This window comes from Orcinus orca, chromosome 3, assembly GCF_937001465.1.
Source record: "Orcinus orca chromosome 3, mOrcOrc1.1, whole genome shotgun sequence".
NCBI classification, from domain to species: Eukaryota; Metazoa; Chordata; class Mammalia; order Artiodactyla; family Delphinidae; genus Orcinus; species Orcinus orca.
The window spans coordinates 8,178,371-8,203,854 of NC_064561.1; the positions used below are offsets into that span (position 1 = coordinate 8,178,371).

Genomic DNA, 25,484 nt, shown 5'->3' on the forward strand with positions numbered 1-25,484 from the left:
GAAGGAACCTCCCCTAGAGCATTTAGAGGGAGTGTGGTCCTGCAGACACCTTGATTTCAACTTCTGCCCTCCAGAACTCTGAGAGAATAAAATTCTGTTGTTTTAAGCCACACACACACAAAAAAAAATAGTGCACAGACCCAATCTGAACAAAAAAAACCCTAAGTGCTTTGGTAAGCAAGAAGGGGCAATTTTGGTAGGCAATTAACAGGACGCACCACACTAGACCTAAAAGCAAATCTCCACAAATACTTAACATTCAACAACATAAAGACCACATACCCTGCTAAGAGTGTAATTAAATTAGAAACCAACAACAAAAAGGCAACTAAAAAGAAACACCCATATATATGCAGGAACTTTCCAGGACGACAGAAACAGTCTATATCCTGAATGGAGTATTGATTACACACAAGTATACATCTGTCAAACTCATCCAACTGTACACTTAAGATTTATGCATTTCACTACAATTATGCCTCTATAAAAATATACCCATGTACTTTTATTTAAAAACCTAATTCCATTTAACTCGTGTGTCAAAGAAAAAGTGGTAAAAGAAACTAAGACAATATGGAGAATTAAACTGAAATGAAAATATTATACATCAAAACATGGGATGTCGCTTAACGAGTACTATGAGAGATGATCACAGCCTTGGATGTTTATGTTTTTACAAATTGGAAGTTAATCAGCATGGGGCCCACCGTATGCAAGAGACACTGATAAAGGCAGGCCGCCAGTTCTGACGTTTTCTCTCCTGGCATGAGTCCTTTTATGCACGGTAAGTGAAGAGCTGTGCCTGAAGGCTTTCTCACACTGATTACATTCGTAGGGTCTCCCTGCAGTGTGGGTTCTCACATGTACGATAAGGTGTGAAGACTGGCCGAAGGCTCGCCCACACTCCTGACATGCGTAGGGCTTCTTGCCGGTGTGGGTCCTCAAGTGTTTCCTGAGGGATGAGGGCTCACTGAAGGCTCGCCCACACTCCTGACACGCGTAGGGCTTCTCTCCCGTGTGGGTCCGCATGTGACTCTTAAGGGTCGAGAGACGACTCAAGACCTGCCCGCAGGTGGCGCACTCATAAAGCTTCTCCCCTGTGTGGACCCTCTTATGTACGTTCAGGTGAGTGCTCGTCCGGAAGGGCTTCCCACACTGGTTACATTCGTACGGTTTCTCTCTGGTGTGGGTCCGCAGGTGTGTCTTCAGTGATGAGTGTTCCCTGAAGGCTTTCCCGCACTGGCCACATTCAAAAGGCTTCTCTCCGGTGTGAGTTCTCACGTGGCTCCTCAGAGAGGACGGCTGGTTGAAAGCTTTCCCACAGTCCTTACATTCGTAGGGCTTCTCACCCGTGTGGTTTCTCTGGTGCAAGATCAGGTTAAAGTTCCTCGTGAAGGTTTTCCCACACTGACTGCACTCGAAGGGTTTCTCTCCAGTGTGAGTTCTCATGTGCCGCCGCAGATTTGAGGAATACTTGAAGGCCTGCCTGCACTCCTGACACTCGAAGCACTTCTCCGCAGTGTGAGTCTTCTCGTGCCTGATGAGATCGGAGCTGTATCTGAACGATTTTTCACATTTGTTACATGCATAGGTTTTATCCCCGCTATGGATTTTCTCAGACACGATTAGGTGAGCAGTCTGGAAGAAGGGTTTTCCACTCTCTCGGCATTCACAGGGGTTCCCTCCTGCAGGAATTCTCTGGTACTGAAAAAGTGGTTTGATGCTGTTAATAGGTTTCCCTAGTACATTGCATTTATAGAGTTTTTCTCCAGTCTGAGGTTGCTCCTGTCAATTGAGGAAAATGGGAAGACCAGAGGCTTTATTGCATTCACAGATATTCTCCCCCAAGTGAACTGAGTGTAGGAAAGAGACATTCCTATAGCTGAAGATTTTACCATTTTAGCGTATCTATACCATTTCTACCCTGAGTTCCTTCAAGCAGATACTCTGCCACAAAGAGCTATCATTTTCATTACTTTCATGGGACTTCTTAGATGTAGACTTTTTCTGTATTATGTAAGGCTAAATTAAGTTTTAAATGCTCTACATCTGTGTCAAATTTACGAAAATGGTTAGCTTTGGGAACTCTGTAAAGCCACAACTTGATCTACATTTAGAGTTTTCCCCCAATTCATGACATTCACAGACTCTCTCCCAAGAAACTGCTTTCTCCTAGGTGAGTACCACTTGCCTTGAATCTCTCTCTGGGTTTCTTGTGTTTCTAACCTACAGCAATCCCAGACATTTCCTACTGTAGAGGAACAAGAATAACCCCTTTATGCCTTACCCTTTTTGTGCCAATGGATGAAATCTCTGCAAAAATATCTTGGTTAGGAATTGAGTCTTGTGGTTGAAGTTGAGGTTCTGGAATGAATTAAGGGGAAGAAATATTAAGCGCACAGAGAAGGAAACTGTGGGATCAAGATGACAAAAAAAGCTAGGCATGTGCAGATTTTTTTAATACTGATCCTAAATATGGGAAGAAACTATGAATAAGAGGAATGTATCAGAGGGTAAAGGAAAATTTTAAGGTGTTTGGCTACGTGAGGAGTCACGTAATCATAGGAACAAGGAATGGAAATAGTAGATAATTTACTAAGAAGGGATTCTATGAAGATTGGGACTGATGTTGAGAGGAAGTATTAGTAAGAACATACAGTGGGGAGGAACTGGATGAAATATACACATGGACGTGCTAAATGTGAAAAGGAGGTAGGATAAATCTTTCTATGAAGCCAAAGTAAAGCATTAGAGATAAAAAGGGAAGAGAAAGAGGAAAGAAAGTGGAATTTACTGAGGGAGCTCAACCCAACAGCCTTCCCCATCAAGGGCACTAAGCACCCCTCATCTGCCTGGTGCTCACCTAAGTGGGTTCCTGGGAAGATCCCTCTCTCAGTGACACACAGCTCTTCTCTTTGCTCCAAATGGGAAAATGTACTGGCTTTGCAGAGTTGATCTCCTGCTCATGGGAAAAGATGCAGGGTATGAGCAACTGTGCCTGCCATGCAACGGGAGCCGATATTCTGAAGTCTTTAGGGTCACTGGAGATAGGAATAGCAAAATGGACACACCTATATTCTGATGGCACGGCTGAGCTCTTTCACTAAGGAACCAAAGTACAAGCTCCCTCACTGGCTCCCAAAGGACAGTGGGACTCTCCAGTCCCCAAAACCCGGCGCCTGGCTCAGGGACAAACTTGAGAAGACCAGAAACAATGGACAGATCTTCATTTCCAAGAAGAAACCACTAGACTATAAGCACAATGAAGGCAGGACCTTCCTGTCTCTTCACCTCTCGATTTCCGAAACTAGCACAGTTCCGGGAAACCATAGTAGCTGCGCAAGTGTGTGGATGAAGCAGCGAGGCCAGCCTTACCCACAGAGGTCAGGTTCCTATAGTTCTCCAGCATCACGTCTCTGTACAGGCTTCTCTGAGCAGAGTCTAGAAACAGCCATTCTTCCGGTGTGAACAGCACGGCCACATCCGCAAAGGTGACTGGTTCCTAAAACGCACACCCGTCCCTGCTCAGCCAGGGGCCACCCCGACCAATACTCAAGAGGACAGTGTGGGGCTTGCAGGCCTGGGAAAGGGACACTTACATGTAGAAGATGTTCAGACACAGTCTGAGGTCTCTCTGCTCAGGCCTCAGAACTAGAACTCTTCTCCATCTACTCTTCCCTCCCTAAATGACTGCATCCCAAGGGGTGGCAGAAAAGGACCTAAACTTCATGACAGGACTTAGTTATTAACAACTAGCTGGGAAGTCCTTCCCCTCTAGCCCCAGGGTCCAGCAGACCTGATCGCGTTACAGGCAAGAGAAAAATGTTTGGTAAATGACAACTGTTTGCTCTTGGGAGACCATGATGACTATAAGACAAGGACAGCTCACGTCCTCGCCCTGCTTTCCCTCCTGACATTCAGCTGAACATGGCCCTTGATAACCGGGGGAAGGCCTGAATGAGGGAGTGGGGTCACTGCCCACCCACCACTAGAGGCCCAGTGCCTGGAAGCCTGGAGACCAGTCCTCTGGGGTCAAGAAACTCCCAGACAGGGGAAGGGGACAAGGAGGCAAAGCAAGAAGAACAAGTATTTGTTACTTACCTGCAGACAAGTGTTCAGTGTCCCAGGAGCCACGGCTTCTTCCTCTGTGCTCTCCTCCCGGAGCCAGGTGGGGTCCTGAGCAGGCACTGCTGGAGGAGAAGAGGGGAGCCGTTAGGGTCTGGGCCTGGCCCAGTGACCCCACTTGCAGGGCCAAGGGCTGCCCACCCTGTGAATGACCCCATGTGCACACACATATGCACACACTCCCAGGGACACACACATGTAATGTACACAGAGAGATGCACGCACATATGCTTGCACACACTCCCAGCTGCTTGGGCACACATGTACACTCACACACACCAGTACACACGCATGCATACACTCACACAAATGTTTACATACACACCACGCATACACAGTATGCGCATACCCACACTGACAAGCACAAACACACAGAAATATACAGACACACAGACACACATGCATGCACACACGCATGCACACACACACACGTTTCCTCTGTTCCAAATCTCTGGAGCCACAGTCTCAAGTCACCAACAGACTCTGAAGTTTCTGGGGCACCCCCTTCTCCCCCTTGATTCAGCCCTGGGTCAGCTGTCCTGCCTTAGCTGCTGGGCCCCTTCCTCTGCCCCAACTCTGCAGGGCCGATAGCACCCCAGGACTTACCACAAGTAGGGGACAGAGAAACCGCCACCTCCCTGTGAGTGTGCCTGAGAAGGAAGCATCCTTCCTTTCCTGCCTTCAAATCAATAACATCCCTCATCCGCACCAGGCCTCCTGACTCTGGACTGTTACAGAGGAGCAAGTGATTCCCCAGCCAACCCTTGTCTCCCTGCACCCTCACCTCCCCTCTCGATGGGACCTTTCCCCTTGGTAATTAAACCTGAATCACATCCAATCCCTGACCCCATGTCATTAGTTTCCCGGGGCTGCTGTAAAAAAAAAACCACAACTGGGTGGCTTAAAGCAACAGAAATGTATTCTCTCAGAGTTCTGGAGGCCAGAAGCCCAAAATCAAGGTGTGGGCAGGGTCACACTCTCTCTGAGACTCTGGGTAGAGTCCTTCCTTGCCTCTTCTTGGCTTCTGGTGGTGAAGGTCAATCCTGGGCTTGTAACTGCGTGTCCCTCCAATCTCTGCCTCTGTCATCACATGGCTGTCCTCCCCCCGTGTGTTCCTGTCTTCAAATGGCACTTTCCCCTTCTTACGAGGGCACCATTCATATTAGATTAGGGCCCACCATCATGACCTCATCTTAACTTGATGGCATCTACAAAGACCCTATTTCCAAATAAGGTCACATTCACAGGTGCTGAGGGTTAGGACTTCAATATAGCTTTTTTGGGGGTGGTCACAATTCAAGCTGTAATACTCCACACTTCCCTCTAGCTACTGTTCTATCTCTCTGTTCCCCATTGTGGGCAATCTCTGTATCCATTTTCTCACCTTCTACTCACTTCCCAACATCACCATTCCAAGGACCAGCACTTCACTAGGATCACCTGTGACCTCCATCCAGAGTGGGGATCTAGTTGACATGTTCAGTCATCCAACCCCTCCATCTTAAAACCCACCCCCCTGGGCTTCAGTGCCCACCCCCACCCCGCAGCCTCCCTCCTGGTTTCCTGTATAGGCTCCTCCTCCATCACTTGCTGGTGTCCCCAAGGTGCACACCTTCCTCTTCTCACCTTGTAGTCTCCGCCTCGGAAGGCACCGTCCCCGGCTCTGGGCGTCAATTCCCAACTACCTGACAAGGCCCAAATCTCCAGGCTGACTCTCACATCTGCACTCCAGACCCATATACACAACCATTGGCTCCGATATCTCCACTCATCTACCTGGGGGAATACGAATGAAACATCCAAAATGAGCTATATGGGGTGAGCTGTTGCCCCAGGAGGCGGAGGACAGAGATTCAAGCCACAGAGGATCATTCTCAGGCTTTGAACTTGCCCTGCTGGGTTTCAAACGTACGTGAGACCCGGGACCCTTGTTTCCTCTCCCTTTGGGAATGGGAATGTCTATCCAATGCCAGCCCCACCATTGTATTTTGGAAGCAGAAAACCTGTTTTCTGGTTCTACCAATTTACAAATGGAGAGGAATTATGCCCCCAGGATGGATCACACCCCCAGTCTCACCATACCTGATTTAGATTATTTAGATGACAAGATCTGGGATATTCTGGGTCAATATCTAGATGAGATTTTAGACAGAGTTGATGCTGGAATGGGTAAAAGCTTTGGGGATGTTGGGATCATGTGACTGTATTTTGCATGTAAGGAGGATATGAATTTGGGGGGTCCAGAGAGCAGACTTTATGAGTTGAACTGTGTCCCCCCAAAAAATAACAAGTCCTAACCCCCAGTACCTCAGAATATGACCTTGCTTGGAAATAGGGTTTTTGCAGATGTTAAGATAAAGTTATGGTGGAGTAGAGGGCCCTTAATCCAATACAAATGGTGTCCTTGTAAGAGGAGAAGAGATACCGAATGAGGGGAGAAAGCCACGTGGCAAGGCAGGCAGAGATGGGAACGATGCATCCACAAGCCAAGGAATACTGAGGCTTACAGCAACCACCAGAAGCTAGGAAGAGGCAAGAAAGATTATTTCCCTACAGGTTTCACAGGAAGCATGGCCTTGCCGACACCTTGATTTCAGACTTCTGACCTCTAACTGAGATAGAAATTTCTGTTGTTTCACCCACTCCATCCAAAAAAAAAAAAAAAATGCACTTATCACCTTCTTCTCAAAGCCTGTCCTTCTTCCAGTGTCCCTGATCTCAGATGAGCAATCCCTCCCCCTCTGACCCCAACGATCAGTCAAAAAAAAAAAAAAATCAGTGATGACATTTCTACACCCACCTCCCCACCTCCACCCACCCCATTCCCCTTCCTCCCACCCTGTCCCTGCTATGGGGAATGCCTATATCATACCTTCTCATTTGGACCCACTTAAATGTCACTCCTTCGGAGAGTCTCTCCTCCCCAATACCCTTCTTTTCTCTAAAAAGACCCTCTCCTTTCTTCACAGCCCTTACCTATCTATAACCAGCTACTTTTTTTTTTTTTTTTTTTGCTTCCTTAGGTGATTATCTTCCATCTCCCCCAATGGACTGGCAGCTTCGGAAGAACAAGCCTGGGGTCCTTTTCCTTTTGCTACACCCTCACCCCCCAACCGTGCTTGGCATATAAAAATGCCCTGGGGAGGGGGAAGGGTAAGCTGTGACAAAGCAAGAGTGGCATGGACATATATACACTACCAAACGTAAGGTAGATAGCTAGTGGGAAGCAGTCGCATAGCACACGGAGATCAGATCGGTGCTTTGTGACCGCCTGGAGGGGTGGGATAGCGAGGGTGGGAGGGAGGGAGACGCAAGAGGGAAGAGATATGGGAACATATGTATATGTATAACTAATTCATTTTGTTGTAAAGCAGAAACTAACACACCATTGTAAAGCAATTATACTGCAATAAAGATGTAAAAAAAAAAAAAGCCCTGGAATGTCTGGTAAACGAATGCACACATGACTCACCAAACTATCTCAACTCGACCTCCTGTGTACATCTTACATGGTTCCTAGCTTACCTGGTGTGCAGACAAGAGTTAACACAGCAGGCCTGACTGCTCTCCTCAGCAAGGCCTGCCAGCAAGGTTGACCCTTAGCTGGCCTCTGGGAACTTGGATTTCGAGAGGGTTCCCACCACCCTAACTGATAAGAGGGGCTCACTCTCTGCTTAAACTGTTTGTACAAACAGTGTGGTTTATGCTGAATGCCTGTTTTCCTTCTGGAAGTCTGGAATTTAGGTATGTGCTGGGCAGAGGGTGCCTACATGACCAGCCCCCAGGGAAAACCCTGGGCTCTGAGTCTCTAATGGACTTCCCTGTAGATAATACTGCACACGTGTTGTCACAGCTTGTTGCTGGGGGAACTAAGCGTGTCCCATGCGACTCCCTTGGGAGAGGACTCCAGAAACTTGTGCCTGAATTCCTCCAGACTTCACCCCATGAGGCTTTTCCCTTTGCTGACTTTGCTTTGCATCCCTTCAAGGGAATAAATCATAGCCATGAGTACAACTGTAAGCTAAGTCCTGAGTCCTCCTAGCAAATCGTCAAATCTGGGAGTGGTCTTAGGGACCCCTGACACACCTACTCCACACTCACCCCCAAGTCTAGGCCACCACCATCCTTTTCCTAACTGCCTCCACCCACCACTCATATCCTCCTGAGGCCCATCCTCCTCCCAGGTGCTGAAAGACCAGGCTCTTCTTCCCCGGTGCCCAGTGGATTTTACAGATGCCATTCCTAGGCCTGAACTCCTCTCCCCAAACCTCCAAACAGACCAACATCTAAACGATACGGTAATTATTATGGTCTTAAGCCACCCCTGTTCCCAGAGGTCAGGTGGCAGTGTCTAGTATCTTAGCTCGGGCAGCTGTAACAAAATACCACAGACTGGGTGGCTTAAACAACAGAAATTTATTTTCTCACAGTTCTGGAGGCTGGAAGTCTGAGACCAGGGTGCCAGCATGGTCCGGCTCTGGTGAGAATGCTCTTCCTGGCTAGCAGACATCTGCCTTCTCACTGTGTCCTCACATGGTGGAGAACTCTGCTTTTTCTCTTCCTGTTCTTATAAGGACACCAATTCTATGGGATCAGGGCTCCACCCTTAAGACCTCATTTAACCCTAACAACCTCCTTAAAGGCCCTGTCTCCAATACAGCCACATGGGAGGTTACGGCATCAACATATGCATTAGAGGGGGACAATCCAGAGCACCTGAAGATGTCTTTGGTCGTCATGACTAGGGTGTTATGGGCTGAACTGTGTCCCTCCAAAGATTCATATGTTGAAGTCCTAACCCCTAGAATCTCAGAATATAACTGTATTTGGACATAGGGTCTTTTCAGAGGTCATTAAATTAAAATGAGGTCAGTAGGATGGGTCCTAATCCAATGTAATTGGTGGAAATTTGGACACGGACACATACAGAGGGAAAATGCAGGAAGAAGACGGACATCAACAAGCCAAAGAACAGATCACGGCCCTCTTGATCTTGGACCTCTGTCCTCCAAAACTGTGAGAAAACAAAGTTCTGTTGTTTAAGCCACCCAGCCTGCGGTACTTTGTTATGGGAGCCCTAGCAAACTAATACAGGGGGAGGTGGTACTGCCAGCTAGGGAGTGGTGGCCAGGGATGCTGCTAAACATCCTACAACATGCAGGACGGCCCCCACCACAGAGATCCAGCCCCTGTATCAGCAGTGCTGCAGTTGAGAAACTTGGTCTAAACTTAAATTTCCCAGAGCTCCTCCCTGCCCCCCAAGATAAAGCCCTCCTGTTATATGCTTCCATTGCATTCCAGTCTCCATTGAAAAATCTGACCACCAAGCCAGACTGTGAACTCCATGGGGGAGGGCCTCAGGGTTTGGTCTGCAATTGTTTCCCAGTGCCCATCTCACCACAGGATGACAGCGGTGAGTACTTCAAGAGTACCTTCCAGAGTACTTCAAAAGCACAGAGCACACCAAGTACTTCAACAGTACTTTATGGCACAGATGGCCAAAAAGCACATGAAAAGATGCTCAACATCACTAATTATTAGAGAAATGTAAATCAAAACTACAATGAGGAATCACTTCACACAGGTCAGAATGGCCATCATTAAAAAGTCTACAAACGATAAACGCTGGAAAGGGTGTGGAGAAAAGGGAACCTGGTGAGAATGTAAATTGGTACAGCCACTATGGAGAACAGTATGGAGGTTCCTTAAAAAGCTAAAAATAGAGCTACCATATGATCCTGCAATCCTGCTCCTGGGCATATACCCGAAGAAAACTATAATTTGAAAAGATACATGCACCCCAATGTTCACTGCAGCACTATTTACAATAGCCAGGACATGGAAGCAATCTAAATATCCATCAACAGAGGAATGGATAAAGAAGATGTGGTACACGTATACAATGGAATATTACTCGGCCATAAAAAAGAATGAAATAATGCCATTTGCAGCAACATGGATGGACCTAGGGATTGTCATACTGAGTGAAGTAAGTCAGACAGAGAAGGACAAATATCATATGATATCACTTATATGTGGAATCTAAAAAAACGGTACAAATGAAGTTATTGACAAAACAGAAATAGAGTCACAGATGTAGAAAACAATCTTATGGTTACCAGGAGGGAAAGGGGGGGAGGGATAAATTGGGAGACTGGGATTGACATATACACACTACTATATATAAAACAGATAACTAATAAGGACCTACTGTATAGCACAGGGAACTCTATTCAATACTCTGTAATGACCTAAAAGGGAAAAGAATCTAAAAAAGAGTGGATATATGGATATATGTAACTGATTCACTTTTCTGTACAGCAGAAAGTAACACAACATTGTAAATCAACTATACTCTAATAAAAATTTTAAAAATAAATAAATAAAACGAGTACATTATGGCAGAGCCTGGCCCAGAAGGCGTACCAAAAATATATAGAACAACAACATATAACCCAAATCTAAGCATTACTTCCTGTCAGTGGCATAATACAGATTCCAAATGCAAGACTGGATGATATGATTAATAATCAAAATTTATTATTCTTACAATAAATTAAGATGGAAGGAAACAAACGCCTTGCAGTACAAGCTACAATGTTATTTGTCCTCCAGAATTAATTTTTTCCCCCACTTCTCAGGAGATGTGGCTTTTAGCCTCATTTTTTAAAAGCTCAGTTCAAACATGTGCCACTTATAGTAACTTCAACTGTAACCTTCAGCATCGACATGCTTGCGCAGTGGAGAATTTAACCGTGCCCCAAAAGAGGTCTGGCCTTTGCCATAGTTGAGTGGGGACGGCTCTTCCATAACAGAAAGATCTGAGACCAAAAAAAACAAAAAAAGAATCCCAGCCCACAATCCCTAGAAAGTGCCTTTCCCCTTGCGTATGTAAATAATGAGAGATTGCTTCATACATTCTCTCCCTGTGGCAACGACTGCAGTCAGAGGAAAAGGCGGCGGATGCAAGTTCCCAGACACAACACAGCAAAGCGGGGCCCTCTGGCTGTCAATTCCACCCAGCTCTCACTCACCAGAATCCCCAGCCCCCAACAGGTTGAGGAGGCGCAGCGCAGGCTCCGGCATGGCCACCCTCTGAATCTGCACAGCCACCTTCAGCCCCTGGACAGAGTGACAGGAACATATTAGTCACACAGTCGGTGGGATCCACTCACACCTGCTCACCCAGACTGAATTGGCATGACTGGCCCTGCTTTGGGGAAACACACTGAACATACAGGGACAGGCCCTGTTCCCTTGTCCAGGTTTACAATTCTTCAGTATAAAGTTAGCCACTGTCGTGGAATTTCAACTCCAAGATGGGATGGAGAGAGGGGGCCTGGGTAAGGGAGGTCTCCTCTGAGCAGCCTCCGGTAGTGGGGGAAATGCTGGAGCAGAGAGGGGCAGTGGATGGCCAGCAGATTGAGGGGTAGAGGGAGGATGCAGAGGTGGACCCCTGCAAATGAGGGGACATTAGTAAACTATTCCGGAGGGGAAGCCCTGCTGTGGGACAAAGGACCTGAACTCTCCTCTACCGCCAGCCACTCCCTTGGGAAGGGTACTTGAACTGACTTGCATTTCTAAGGGATGCCTCTGGCCTCGTGTCCAGGGTGATGCCCAGTGGCAGCAGGAGCCTGTCAGGAGCAGTTCTCGGGGGTCCAGGAGAAATAACGGTGGCTCTGGGCAGGGTGGTGGCACCAGGAACAGAAGGAGCAGTCAGAGGTAGGTTTATATTTTGGAGGAAAAGTCTGTAGGACTTGGTGGTGGATGGGAAGTAATTATGGGAAGTAAATGTGGCAGGTCCCTCAGGGCAGGTGATGGGCAGGGACAGGTGAGAGGAGGCCCCTCCTCCTCAGCGCGGGGCTCATAGCACACCTTAAAGTGTCCGTCTCGGTAACTCTGTCCACCTCAGTACCAAAACACAAGGCCCTGAGCCAAGAGCTTGGTTACCGGCCTGGACACTCTTCACACAGCCCTTGGACCCACTCATTCCTGTAGGTTTCCTGGCCATGGACAGGGTGGGAATGAGGGTGGAAGGACTGGACGAAGAGAGGCAGGGGCTGAACCCTAGGTGCTAGCCCCTCCCCTAGGACTGCTCTGGGCCTGACATCACACTAGGGATATTTACATTCAACGCAGAAATGCCACGGCATGTCCAGCAGTTCCTACCAGGAGGTAAGCCTGGGCCTCCAGCATGTTCCCAATTCCCCCAACAGTTGGCAGTTGGCCCTAGATTCATCCCTCCCTCCTGCCTCCCCACCTAACAAAACTCCTGAACCCTAGGCTTTCCTGGATGGGGCTGGGGCCCTCCCAGCAAACCACTTCCCAGGCTTACTGTGTCCTCAGAAGACCAAGGTGACTCCTGGAGAGCTGACCGGTCCCCTGGAGTCAGAGGTGTCCCCCTCTCTCCCATCATGGGCTTGATCTGCATCCTCAGGTCCAGCCCCAGCCCCTGGGAAAAGGCATGGAGGGTGCTGAGCAGGACAGAGGCGGTATGGAGGCTGTTCTCACCCTCAGAGACCCTAAGTTTGGGGCTCGTGCCATCAGAATTTGGGGAACGTGGGCCTGGTAGTTTCAGACCTCGTGACTCCCCCTATTGCACTGTGGGCCCCTGCCACCAACGAGGACTGATCATGCCAGAGCTTGGAGACAGACCTGACCCCTTTCTGGTTCTGGAGAGGCCCTGTCTGGAGGTCAGGCCACAAGCCCTTGGAGGCGCTACAAGATATTTTACTAGAAAGGTTGCTATAGAAAGGCTGGGAGCCCTTGGCTCTGAATATGAACTTCATTCTGTTTTCTTAGATTCCATATTTGAGGATGCCCCTGGCATCCGTCAATCACAGGGCCAAACTAATGGCCACAGCTGCTTACATCTCCCCTGTGATCCACAGCTCGTACTCCGAACCACCTCCTTTATCTAGTTCTCACACACCAAGCCAACATTCCCCCTGCCCTAAATCACCAAGGCCAGGTACCAGACAACTGGCGACAGCCCCTGCGCCTCAAGATCCCCCAGAATTATTACTCAAACTCACCAATCCTAAGATGTTTACCCTGCCCTGCCTTGCCTTTCCTACAGAAAACCAATGAAGGCTCTAGCCTAGAGTCTCCCCTCACTCCTGTCAGCCTCCTGACTGATGCTGGTGCTTCCTCATGTGGCCCTGTGTGGTGTGGCCAGCCCCCTCCTCTCAAGAAATGTAAGTCGCTGTCACTGGCCTCTCCATGTCATCACTCAGTCACCTCCGTAAATTGAAATCCTGGGGGTACCATTTTGAGACACATGTTTTCATCAGAATAATTCTGACACAGATCACTCTTCTTGAAGGTTTTTAGGAGTTCCGCCTATTTGCTCAACACATACTTATTGAGCACTGCTAGTACAGGCACTGTGGGTCCAGCAGAAAACAGAAGAGGTGAAACCACAGCCTTGAGGAGCTGGGTGTTGTGCAGGAGAGGTGGCGTGGGTGGCCCTGGGACAGTAGGAAGGCTGAGCCTGGAGATGCCCATTCTTTGGGGCTACAGGGCCTTGGTCTGTCCCTGGCCACCAGCACTTATTCGCACGTGACCTCAGAGCTGCCATAAGGGGCCCCAGTGATTGCGACAAGGCTCAGTGACACCCACATGGCCTAGAAGGGATAACCAAAGGTTCAGCCACATCAACCAAGTATCAGGATGTGCGATCCTCAAGCAGAAGACGCTGGTGGCTAAGACGGCGGTCTCTAGAGACAGGCCTGGATTTGACTCCCGACCTCACATATGCTGGACCACTTAGGGGCATATTCAGGGATGAACTGCTTGATTCCTCTACACAGAAGGAACTGTAGTGGGATTCCTCTATATAGAAGGAAGTGGACCACTTATGCCCACTCACAACATTCTGTGACTGCCTGTGTTTCCAGATACAGCAGAAGCCCCTCCTCTCCCACACTCAGTACTCACTACTGAGCTGGCAGTGAAGTTCTGTGGAAAGTGCTGGAACCCCATACTGAGAGGAAAGAGCCCACAGAAACCACAGAGGACACCCGTCCCTCATGGCCCGTACTCCCGCCCTCACATGGTCCATCTGCTGATTGAGGCATGGTGCCGGTAGGGGCCTGGAGCCGTCTTTACCAGCACCCATCTGTTCACTCCTTCATTCAACAGGCATCAATTGAGAGCTCTATAATGGTGCACAGAACACTCTATAATGGGGTTACTGCAACAACAACAGCAGACGAGGCCCCTGGGATCCAGCAGCTCCAGTAAGACATTTGCAGATCCTAAGGTCTCAAAAGCCAGCGCCCTTTCCCAAGCAGCTAGTGGAGGACGTTCTCTTCCGAAACAAGAGTGTAAACCAAGGACAAGGAGGATCTGGGCACTAAGGAGAGGGCTCGGCTGCCCTGGGGTCTGATGCCAGCCATGCAGGGGTGAGAGTTTCAGCTGCCTGGCAGCCCACTCCTCACGAGGCTGTGCAGGGTTGAGGCTCCGCGTGCTCAGGGCACAGGAATGGAAAAGGGGTCTCTACTACCCCGGCCTCACCACCCCATGCACTGTGCCAGTGTCTCTGACACTCTGAGGCTGACACCATCCGTGATAGAGGTGGAGAGGAAGGGAAGCTAGATACCTCATTGGCTCTGGGCCTGGGGGTGAAGATGGGCTCTGTATGTCCCTCTATCCAAATCTTAGCCCTAACCCTAAGCTTCAAAACCCCACGAATGGGAACTCAAACTTGGAGGCTCGGTAGTTTAGGAAGGCAGGAATTCAGGGTCAAAGGGGGGATGGCAGGACTCTGCATTTTCTCACACACCATACTGTGCAAGCTGGTTCTGAATGATTTTCCACTCTTTGACAAGGGCTTCCTTCCAGTGTGGGGTCTCAACTTGTCTCCCTAGGGGTGTGGGACCCCTGACAACTTTCCCACATTCTTTACAATCAGAGTGGCCCTCTCCTGCAGGTCCTCTTGTTCAGGTCCAAGTTATAATTCCTCCAGGAGCCTTTCTCACCACGGTTAAATCAGCAGGTGGCTTCTCTCCAGGAGGAGTTTGCTCCTGATGAGCGGTGGATGATGACAAAAAGGTCACCCAGGGATGCTCCTTGTCAGGGGCACGTTTTCAGCATTTTCAAAGGTGCGCCTTGTTCAGACAGGTCGAGTTCTTCCAGGATGTGGCAGGTTCCACCACTAGGCTTTCTCACATCCTGAACTTACATGGGGCATCTCTAACAGACAGCGTGTTTCTGATCACTGTTGAAGAGTAAATCACACTGCATACAATCAATGTCTGATTCTCACTGATGGAAACGTTTACTCAGGGGAACTTTCTAAGAAGAAAGAATCTTAAGTGATAGGTGGGATTTGCCCAAATTCATGGGTCATGGATGCTCCCTCCAGACACTTCATGTCCTTGAGGAAAAGCCCTGGCTCAAATATCTGCCTGGCGCTGGTGTGCGTGTCCAACTCACGTATTCCTCAACTTCTTCTATGAGAGGGAGTAAAGAATCATCACCCGTGAATCTTACCACTTGCAAATCATGGGATGAATTTTCCTCCAAAATATCCTGCAGAGGAGTAGACTCTTTGGGTTTAAGTTGAGATTCCCAGTCTAAAATGAATTGGAAAAAAAAAATTACCTTCTTTCAGAAAGAAGTAGTGGCATGATATTGACACACACAACATGTATTTTTTTTTTTTAATATTGACCCTAAACTTGGGTCAGTACTGAAATGGAAGAAGCTATCAGTGAGAAAGTGAGGCTCTAAGAGTAGGAATTGGGCAGTGATGGGAATGAGGTGGATATGAGAGACTTTTTTCCCAGCAAAGGAATCCGTGGAGATTGAAAGTGACGTTATCAGACAGTGTTATCAGGCAAACAAGTAAGAAGCAATTAGAAAAGGAACACACAAAGAAATGTTTGGTTTAAAGAGGAATTGGACAATAATTGTTTGTATGATATGGAGAAATTGGAACCCTCATGCACCGCTGGTGGGAAGGTAAAATAGTGTGACTATTCTAGAAAGCAGTTTGGCGGTTCTTCAAAAAGTTTAAAAAATGACCCAGCAATTCCACACCTAAGTATATACTCAAGAGAAATGAAAACATATCCACATAAATTAGGTTTTTTTTAATTTTTTAATTTTATTTTATTTTTTCATACAGCAGGTTCTTATTAAGTCACCAATTTTATACACATCAGGGTATACATGTCAATCCCAATCGCCCAATTCAGTACACCACCACCACCACCCCTCCGTGGCTTTTCCCCCTTGGTGTCCATACGTTTGCTCTCTACATCTGTGTCACAACTTCTGCCCTGCAAACCGGTTCATCTGTACCATTTTTCGAGGTTCCACATACATGAGTTAATATACGATATTTGTTTTTCTCTTTCTGACTTACTTCACTCTGTATGACAGTCTCTAGATCCATCCACATCTCAACAAATGACTGAATTTCGTTCCTTTTATGGCTGAGTAATATTCCATTGTATATATGTACCACATCTTCTTTATCCATTCTTCTGTCGACGGGCATTTAGGTTGCTTCCATGACCTGGCTATTGTAAATAGTGCCGCAATGAACATTGGGGTGCATGTGTCTTTTTGAATTATGGTTTTCTCTGGATATATGCCCAGTAGTGGGATTGCTGGATCATATAGTAATTCTATTTTTAGTTTTTTAAGGAACCTCCATACTGTTCTCCATAGTGGCTGTATGAATTTACATTCCCACCAACAGTGCAAGAGGGTTCCCTTTTCTCCACACCCTCTCCAGCATTTGCTGTTCGTAGATTTTCTGATGATGTCCATTCTAACTGGTGTGAGGTGATACCTCATTGTAGTTTTGATTTTCGTTTCTCTAGTAATCAGTGATGTTGCACAGTTTTTCATGTGCTTCTTGACCATCTGTATGTCTTCTTTGGAGAAATGTCTATTTAGGTCTTCTGCCCATTTTTGGACTGGGTTTTTTGTTTCTTTAACATTGAGCTGCATAAGCTGTTTATATATTTGAGAGATTAATCCTTTGTCTGTTGATTTGTTTGCAAATATTTTCTCCCATTCTGAGGGTTGTCTTTTTGTCTTGTTTATGGTTTCCTTTGCTGTGTAAAAGCTTTGAAGTTTCATTAGGTCCTATTTGTTTATTTTTGTTTTTATTTCCATTACTCTAGGAGGTGGATCAAAAAGATCTTGCTGTGATTTATGTCAAAGAGTGTTCTTCCTATGTTTTCCTCTAAGAGTTTTATAGTGTCCGGTCTTACATTTAGGTCTTGAATCCATTTTGAGTTTATTTTTGTGTATGGTGTTAGGGAGTGTTCTGATTTCATTCTTTTACATGTAGCTGTCCAGTTTTCCCAGCACCACTTATTGAAGAGGCTGTCTTTTCTCCATTGTATATCCTTGCCTCCTTTGTCATAGATTAGTTGACCATAGGTTTGTGGGTTTATCTCTGGGCTTTCTATCTTGTTCCATTGATCTATGTTTCTGTTTTGTGCCAGTACCATATTGTTCTGATTACTATAGCTTTGTAGTATAGTCTGAAGTCAGGGAGTTTGATTCCTCCAGCTCCATTTTTTTCCCTCATGACTGCTTTGGCTATTCAGGGTCTTTTGTGTCTCCATACAAATTTTAAGATTTTTTTGTTCTAGTTCCATAAAAAATGTCATTGGTAATTTGATAGGGATTGCATTGAGTCTGTAGATTGCTTTGGGTAGTATAGTCATTTTCACAACATTGATTCTTCCAATCCAAGAACATGGTATATCTCTCCATATGTTGGTATCATCTTTAATTTCTTTCATCAGTGTCTTATAGTTTTCTACATACAGGTCTTTTGTCTCCCTAGGTAGGTTTATTCCTAGGTATTTTATTCTTTTTGTTGCAGTGGTAAATGGGAGTGTTTCCTTAATTTCTCTTTCAGATTTTTCATCATTAGTGTATAGGAATGCAAGAGATTTCTGTGCATTAATTTTGTATCCTGTAACTTTACCACATTCATTGATTAGCTCTAGTAGTTTTCTGGTGGCATCTTTAGGATTCTTTATGTATAGTATCATGTCATCTGCAAACAGTGACCATTTTACTTCTTCTTTTCCAATTTGTATTCCTTTCATTTCTTTTTCTTCTCTGATTGCCATGGCTAGGACTTCCAAAACCATGTTGAATAATAGTGGTGAGAGTAGACATCCTTGTCTTGTTCCTGATCTTAGAGGAAATGCTTTCAGTTTTTCACCATTGAGAATGATGTTTGCTCCACATAAATTCTTATACATGAATGTTCAGAGTAGTACTACTCCCAATCACCAAAAAGTGGAAACAAGACAGATGGCCATTATCTGATGAATGGATGAACAGAATGTGGTGCATCCACACAATGGAATATCACTCAGCCTTAAAAAGGAATGAAGCATTTCATGCTACTATATGGAAGAACCTCAAAAACATGATGCTGAGTGAAAGAAGACAGACACAGACGTATGATTCCATTTATATGAGATGTCCAGAACAGGCAAATCCACAGAGACAGAAAGTGAGTTAGTGGTTGCTGGGGGCTGCAGGAAGGGGGATGGGGGGACTGCTAATAAGTACAGGGTTTCTTTTGGAGGTGATAGAAATGTTCTGGAAATAGATAGTGGTGATGGTTGCACAACTCTGTGAATATACTAAAAACCTCTGAATTGTACACTTTAAAAGGGTGAATTTTACAGTATGTATCTCAAATTTTTTTTTAAAAAAAGAGAAATTGGAACAGATCTTTTTCTGAAACCAACAAAAAGAGAGTTAAAAAGTGAAAAAAGAAGAGCTAAAGGAACTCACCCCAAACAACCTTATTTCCCCTCAAAATAAAGAACCTTAAAAATGCCCTCAGACTGACACTTCCCAGCAGCACCCACCCTCAAACCCCGGTCTGGATGGGTCACAATGTGCTACGCCCCCTGGTACTCACCCACACCCGTGGCACAGAGAATGCCTCGTTCTGCTGTCATCAGCTCTTCTCTTGGCCCCACCTGGGAGACCAGACAGGTTTTGCAGGATGGAGTCCCTGCTGGTGGAGAAAAACATACATGCTGAGAGAAGGGAGGGCTTGCAGAGGAAAATAAATGCTTCCCCTGCCTGCCCACCCTCCACCTGGACCTCAGCTCCTGACCCCGAGCAAGTACATGGGGTACCTAAGTGATCACATCCAGTTTTTAATGAACTCAGTGAGGTTCTTTCACAAGGGCCCAAACTACAAACGCTCCCTCTCTGCCCCATGGAACTGAGGTTCTCTAAGTCCCAAAGCCCAAGCTCAAGGTCAGTGAGACCCACACGAGTGACTATGGAGAGAATTAAGTAAAAGCAATGCATGGAGCTGTTATCCTGTGGAAGCCCATGAACTGGAAACCCACACTACATCACTATGGTCACGTGGCAGGCGCTTAAAAAGCATTTGCATACAGGAAGGACCGGAGTAGCACCAGCCTTACCCCGGGGGGCCAGGGTCTTGCAGTTGTCCAGCAGCGCGTATCTGCACAGATTCCTCCGAGCGTCATCCAGCAACGCCCACTCCTGAATGAGTCCCACTGCCACATCCTCCAAGGTGACTGATTCCTAAGACAGTACACATATTCCGGCTCAGCAAGGACCACCCTCACCATTCTGCAGGACGAGGGGTTATCCCTGGGGAAGGTAGACCCAATGCAAGAACATTCAGAGAGTGTTCTCTCCAAAGCAGGGCTTAGCAAACCCGGCCTGCCTCCTGTTTGTCTGAATAAAGTTTTACTGGCAAACAGCCACACCCCTTTGTTTATCTCTATGGCAGTTTTTGTGCTACAAGGGCAGAACTGAGGAGTTGCTGGGACCCAGCAGAAAATACTGACTTTCTTTTAACGTTTGGACAGATCCAAAAGTATAAACTTTGGCTCTCTGTCACTCCACTAACCAGTGATGGCGGAGCCTGTTCTTCTCAGCTTTACAGAGCTTTTCCTAAACTCCTTATTTAAGACATCAAAAGTTTGGGTTTGATCTTTTAATTTTCATGAAGTCCCTAGGACGCCGCCCAAGACATAGATAAGCATTTAGTCATTTTTTATGCTTGTTAAAATAGGACTTCCATTGCATCTGAGAAACTTGATGGCCTTTTAATCTCAGAATTCTCTACAACAGCACTGACTGGTAAAGCTCAATGGGAATGTTCTATGTCTGCACTTTCCAAAAAGGCAGCCACTGGCACGTGTGGCTACTAAGCATTTGAGAAATGTACCTTGGGTGACTGAGTAACTGAGGTTTTAATTTTGTTGGATTTTAATTAATTTTAATTTTACTGTATAGAGCCATGTGTTTTTGGTAGGTCTCACGAGCGATGGCAGGGATGGCCCTGGAGCTCTGCTGCTGCCGGCTCTAAATGAGCCCCGCACTGCAGTCAGACTCTGGAATTAGGCACAGAGCCCCAGGGTCGCTTTGGGAACCCTCCACCCAAACCAGTTCCCTCCGGAGGTCATGTACTGAAAGAGGTTGCCAGGTCCTGGGGACGGGGCTAAAGATGCTCCACACTTCCCTCTTCTTTCTTCCTCAGTTGGGAGGCAGGCAGAGAGGAGACAGGGCCCAGAGTACATAATTATTCCCCCCCATCCATCCTAACCACCTCCTTCCCCCTCACCATGACACCAGCGGCAGGGTTTAAAGTTTCAGTAGGTGTCCTTCCTGCAATAAGAGAGACAGAGGTAAAAGAAGAAATGAGAGTGGAAGCAGAACACCAAGCAGGGGTTTGGCCCAGATAATTCCATTTCTGTGGACCAGCAGGGTGGCCAAGCGAAACATGCTTACCCGGAAATTATCTCAATAAGGAACATATTGGGCCCTGAGCCACCTTTCACACCACAGGCCCTTACCGTTTCTACTGGCTCCAGTCACCTAATACAAGGATCATTTCTCCTCTTATCCTCCCTCAAAACACCTCTAACATCCTCTACATTTCCTCCACTGCCCTTATCAAGTTGCGATTTTTTAATATGTATTTGTATAGGTAAGTTTGCCTCTCTCTCTCCAACCACGATGTAAACGCTCGAGGTATAGACCTGTGTCCACTTTTTTCAGGACTCCAAATCCTGCCACCAGACCGCACTTGGTAAGTACTAACTACTTTACGTACTAGGGGTTGGCAAACTTTCTGTAAAAGGCCAGACAGTAAATATCTTAAAATTTGTGGGCCACATGTATGGCAACTATTTAACTGTGGTTATAGCACAGAAACAGCCACAGGGAACACGTAAACACGTGTTCCAATAAAACCTTATTAATAGAAACCAGCACTGGGGCAGATTTGCCCACAGGCCACAGTTTGCCAAGCCCTACTCTATATCATGTGGTAGAGAGAATACATCGAGCACCAAATTCTCTCAGTTCTACCTCTTATGCATCGCAAACATTCCAACTTTTTCAATTCCACGATCACCACCAAGCCCCAACTTTTCCAACTCCACAATTGTCTGAGTCCTGAACTAACCCAAGCTGCTATATGTGTGGACTTGGCATTCATTCTTGTCCATCCTAAACACCATGCTCAACCCAGGAGTTGGTGGTTTGTTTAAATCACAAACAAAATCATATTACTCCCTACTTAAAACACTGATTCAGTGGCTTCCCACTGGCCTTAGAACAAGGTCCAAAGTTTACCATGGCCTTCAGGGCCCTGCCCTCCTCTCCTCCTGGCTTTTCCATTCGGTACTTTGTCTTCTGTGTTTTAGCTTTCCCTATCTTTTCTCAGCTCCTGGAATACACCAGGCTTTGTACTGCCTGAGGGATTACGCATCCACCGTTCTTTCAAATCTCCTCCCCACTCCGACTCCACAGCCTGACCCGTCTAGTTACATAAAACTCATCTTTTAATTTCAAACATTTGTCCCATTTAAGATATTTTTGCTGATCTCCTCCTCAAGTTCCCCTGTTCTGTGTTTCTACATCACCCTTGTCATTATTAATTTAAAATCTGTCTTCCCAGCTAGAACAAAACCTCCACAGGGGCAAGCACTAAATCTATTTCAGTCACATTGTTTCCCCTGTACAGGGCCTGGCTCATTGAGGGCACCCCCAATGAAATGTGCCAAACAATCAGCACTCCTCAAGAATAAGTCAATATAGTTAGACTAAGAAGCCATGTGCCCACATGCACACTCACATACACAAACACACACACACAAACACATAAGACAACACCACAAGTCAAAAATAAAAATGACTTAAAATGCCTGTTCATATAACAAAAATCACAACACTAGATTTCAGCTGTCTTTAAGAAACGTTAACTCTTTCTAAAAAGACAAGGTGGGACATGAATCCTCTCTAAAAACAAACACCACACTCATCAAATTGAAATCTGATGCTTAATTTTCCTCCAGAATTAATTTTTTCTCCATTTCTCATTAGAAGTGAGTCTTAACCCTATGATTTAAAAAAGACATCCCAACACAAAAAAAAAAAAAAAAAAAAAAAAAAGAAAAAGGGCTTCCCTGGTGGCGCAGTGGTTGAGAGTCCGCCTGCCGATGCAGGGCACACGGGTTCGTGCCCCGGTCCGGGAAGATCCCACATGCCGCGGAGCGGCTGGGCCCGTGAGCCATGGACGCAGAGCCTGCGTGTCCGGAGCCTGTGCTCTGCAACGGGAGAGGCCACAACAGTGAGAGGCCTGCGTACCGCAAAAAAAAAAAAAAAGACATCCCGGGCTTCCCTGGTGGCGCAGTGGTTGAGAGTCCGCCTGCTGATGCAGGGGACACGGGTTCGTGCCCCGGTCCGGGAAGATCCCACATGCCGCAGAGCGGCTGGGCCCGTGAGCCATGGCCGCTGAGCTTGCGCGTCCAGAGCCTGTGCCCTGCAGCGGGAGAGGCCACAGCAGTGAGAGGCCCGCGTACCGAAAAAAAAAAAAAAAAAGACATCCCATTTACTGCCAACTCAATTTCAATTCCCGGTACTAACAAGGCTTATGTTCTTTTTCCTGGAGTCCCATCTTTTGAAGCCTTACGGCGATTTACAGGCTGGAGCCAACTTGAAAAGAACTGAATAGTCTTACTTTTCTTTGATGTTAATAAGACTTGTGACATAAGTGAGAAATAGCTTTTATTAGGACATGCTCCCCTTACAGTTAAGAAAACTGATACAAAGTAAAAGTCAGAAGGGAGGGAGGGAGGGAGGGGAAAGGAAAGGAAAAGGAAAAGAAAGCTAAGTTAACAGGTCCTAAGGTAAGCAAGTGCAAATTGTCAGTCACCAACTAATTCATCCCTTGATAGAGGGTACATTCCATTTTTTAAATTCACATGCCAAGTCACTCAAACCAGTTTGCACATGTAGACTCAGACCTAAATTTCCATTTGCAGAGCTAGATAACCTGAAACGTAATATGGAATAAAACGTGATTTATTAATAAACAGTTATCCTGCATATGGGAGATACGGTAGGCCTACAAATCGGGGAAGACGGGTGAGTACTAGGGCCGGCTGGTGTCACCACTTGTTAGCTGCGGGACCTGGGCTGTACTTCGTGACTTTCCCTTCAACAGGCGGATGACAGTCCTGTTGGCCCGAACAAGGGGTACCTGAGAGCGACAGACCGAAAAGGGGGAGCCCGGCTGCAGAGCCGAGCTGTGCGGGCTCCCATCCCGGCCCCGGGGTTACCGCGGGGAGGAAGCACCTCGGCCCGGGCAGCCGTCCTAGGTCCTCCGGCCTCTCCCCGCGCCCGCCGAGCCCTCCCCGCCCTCCCGAGGGGCCTGGCCGCACCTGCAGAACGGCCGGAGACACTCCCACCGCAGCGCGCCGTGCGGCCCCGTACTGCAGCCACCATCCGCCGCCGCTGCGCACTTCTGCTTCCGGTGTCAGGGCCGCCGGGAGCGGAAGTGGTCGGGGCACCGGCCCTCAGGGCCAGAGGACCTCAGGGCACTGGCGGAAAGGTTGACTCCTTCATCCAACCTTGGAGGAAAAATTCTAGTTTCCTTCCCCAGGGCTGCGGGCGAGGTTAAGCTCTGGGGTGGGGTCTGACCGGGCCTAAAGAGTGGGGTTGGAGCGGAGTGTACGCCGACTGGTCGGGGCTAAGGACAGAGATGAAGCCCGATGGGTGGGGATTGGGAGAGGGCCAGGGCTTGGTGGGCGGAATAGAGGCGGGGCCTCACTGGCTCGTTGGCACGCTTGATGTTCTACTTTCCTCTCCCCCTTCCTTCCCCCCGACCCTGCCCCGCCCTGCCTTCTCCTTTGCCTTAACCCAATGCCCTGCAAAAACATACCCATAAGTAAGATTGTTTTGTTCAGAACTTCTGATTTCTTCTAAAAATAAGATTATATATTCTACTTCTTCCACAATTTGCCTTTCTTACTAAAAATAAAATGTGAAACTCTATTCAAGACAATAGATAGATTTGACTGTTCTTTTTAAAATTATGTATTTGTTATGTCGTACAGATAATACATACATATAGGAAAAGTTCAAATGGGGATCTCCTTCCATCCCTAAGTTTTCCTCCCCAGAAACAACCACTGTGACCAGTTCCCTGATATCGTTTATATTTCAAGCACTGCGTGTATTATTTTTCTCAATAAGTAACCTACAGAGTATCAGTTGATTGCTACATGCTAAGGTTACAAAGCCCTTTCCTGCAAGCGTGCTACAAGTGGAGGATTGGAGGGAAGATGTGGAGAGAGAGATGAGATTGATCCATTCCAATAAAACTAACTCAACACATTGTCATATGTGGTGTATTAGCATAATTTTTTTAACTGATAAGGATATGTGGAAGAGAAATAAAGAAATTTGGCATAGTTGGTTGAAAGTAGATCTTAAAGGATGAATATCAAGTCATGGAGAATGGTTAGTGCAGTGGGTGAGAAATGTTGCAACTTGGGGATATATTGTGAGCAAAAACACAGAGGCAAGGGGGGAATACATGTTCTGGGAACACTGAATAATGAGTTATGGCTAGAGATTAAAGCTCTTTGTGTGTGTTACTGTCACAGGAATACACAAATAGATCAAAGAAACAATAGCTCAGAAGCAGACTCAGGCATGTATGGACTTTTAGTATGGGTTAGGGGGTAGTATTTCAAATCAATGGGGGAAGGAGGCAGTGGGACAATTGGCTAAAGGATTAAGTTCTTAGATCCCCATTTCACATCATTCACAACAATAAATTCCAGGAAGACTGACTCAAACTTAAAAAAGAACTTTAAGATATTAGATGAAAGTATAGGAATAGTATTCCTAACAGATTTTGCTTTGTATTTTTCAAAGGTATGGTATCAGTTGCATAGCCCAATGGTTAAGAGTACTGGTTTTTGATACTTAACTAGCCAACCTGTGACCTACCTAATTTCTCTGTGCCTCAAGTTTCCTAAACTGTTGAGTGGGGACAATAATGAGATAGCACTGAGGAT

General features: G+C 46.7%; 2 protein-coding genes across 7 annotated transcripts in view; one reads left to right on the forward strand and one right to left on the reverse strand.

Annotated features, from left to right (window-relative positions):
* ADGRE3 (adhesion G protein-coupled receptor E3) overlaps positions 1-25,484 on the forward strand; it is a 247,176-nt gene that overhangs the window by 166,278 nt on the left and 55,414 nt on the right. The gene's annotated exons all lie outside the window — the stretch shown is intronic.
* Positions 491-24,114, reverse strand: ZNF333 (zinc finger protein 333). 6 transcript variants are annotated; one of them, XM_033401199.2, is made up of 12 exons: positions 23,841-24,112; positions 20,735-20,778; positions 19,563-19,686; positions 19,043-19,138; positions 15,622-15,704; positions 12,461-12,577; positions 11,160-11,247; positions 4,102-4,190; positions 3,376-3,502; positions 2,864-2,959; positions 2,288-2,364; positions 491-1,785 (listed from the first exon to the last, which is right to left on the reverse strand). In XM_033401199.2, exons 1-12 carry the CDS (start codon positions 23,902-23,904, stop codon positions 688-690), a joined length of 2,103 nt encoding a protein of 700 aa, XP_033257090.1. In that variant the 5' UTR covers positions 23,905-24,112; the 3' UTR covers positions 491-687. The 6 variants fall into 6 exon arrangements, with proteins under 6 accessions (XP_033257090.1, XP_049564449.1, XP_049564448.1 ...); XM_049708492.1 differs by having other exon boundaries at positions 4,102-4,187; positions 19,043-19,141; positions 23,841-24,110; XM_049708491.1 differs by having other exon boundaries at positions 19,043-19,141; positions 23,841-24,110.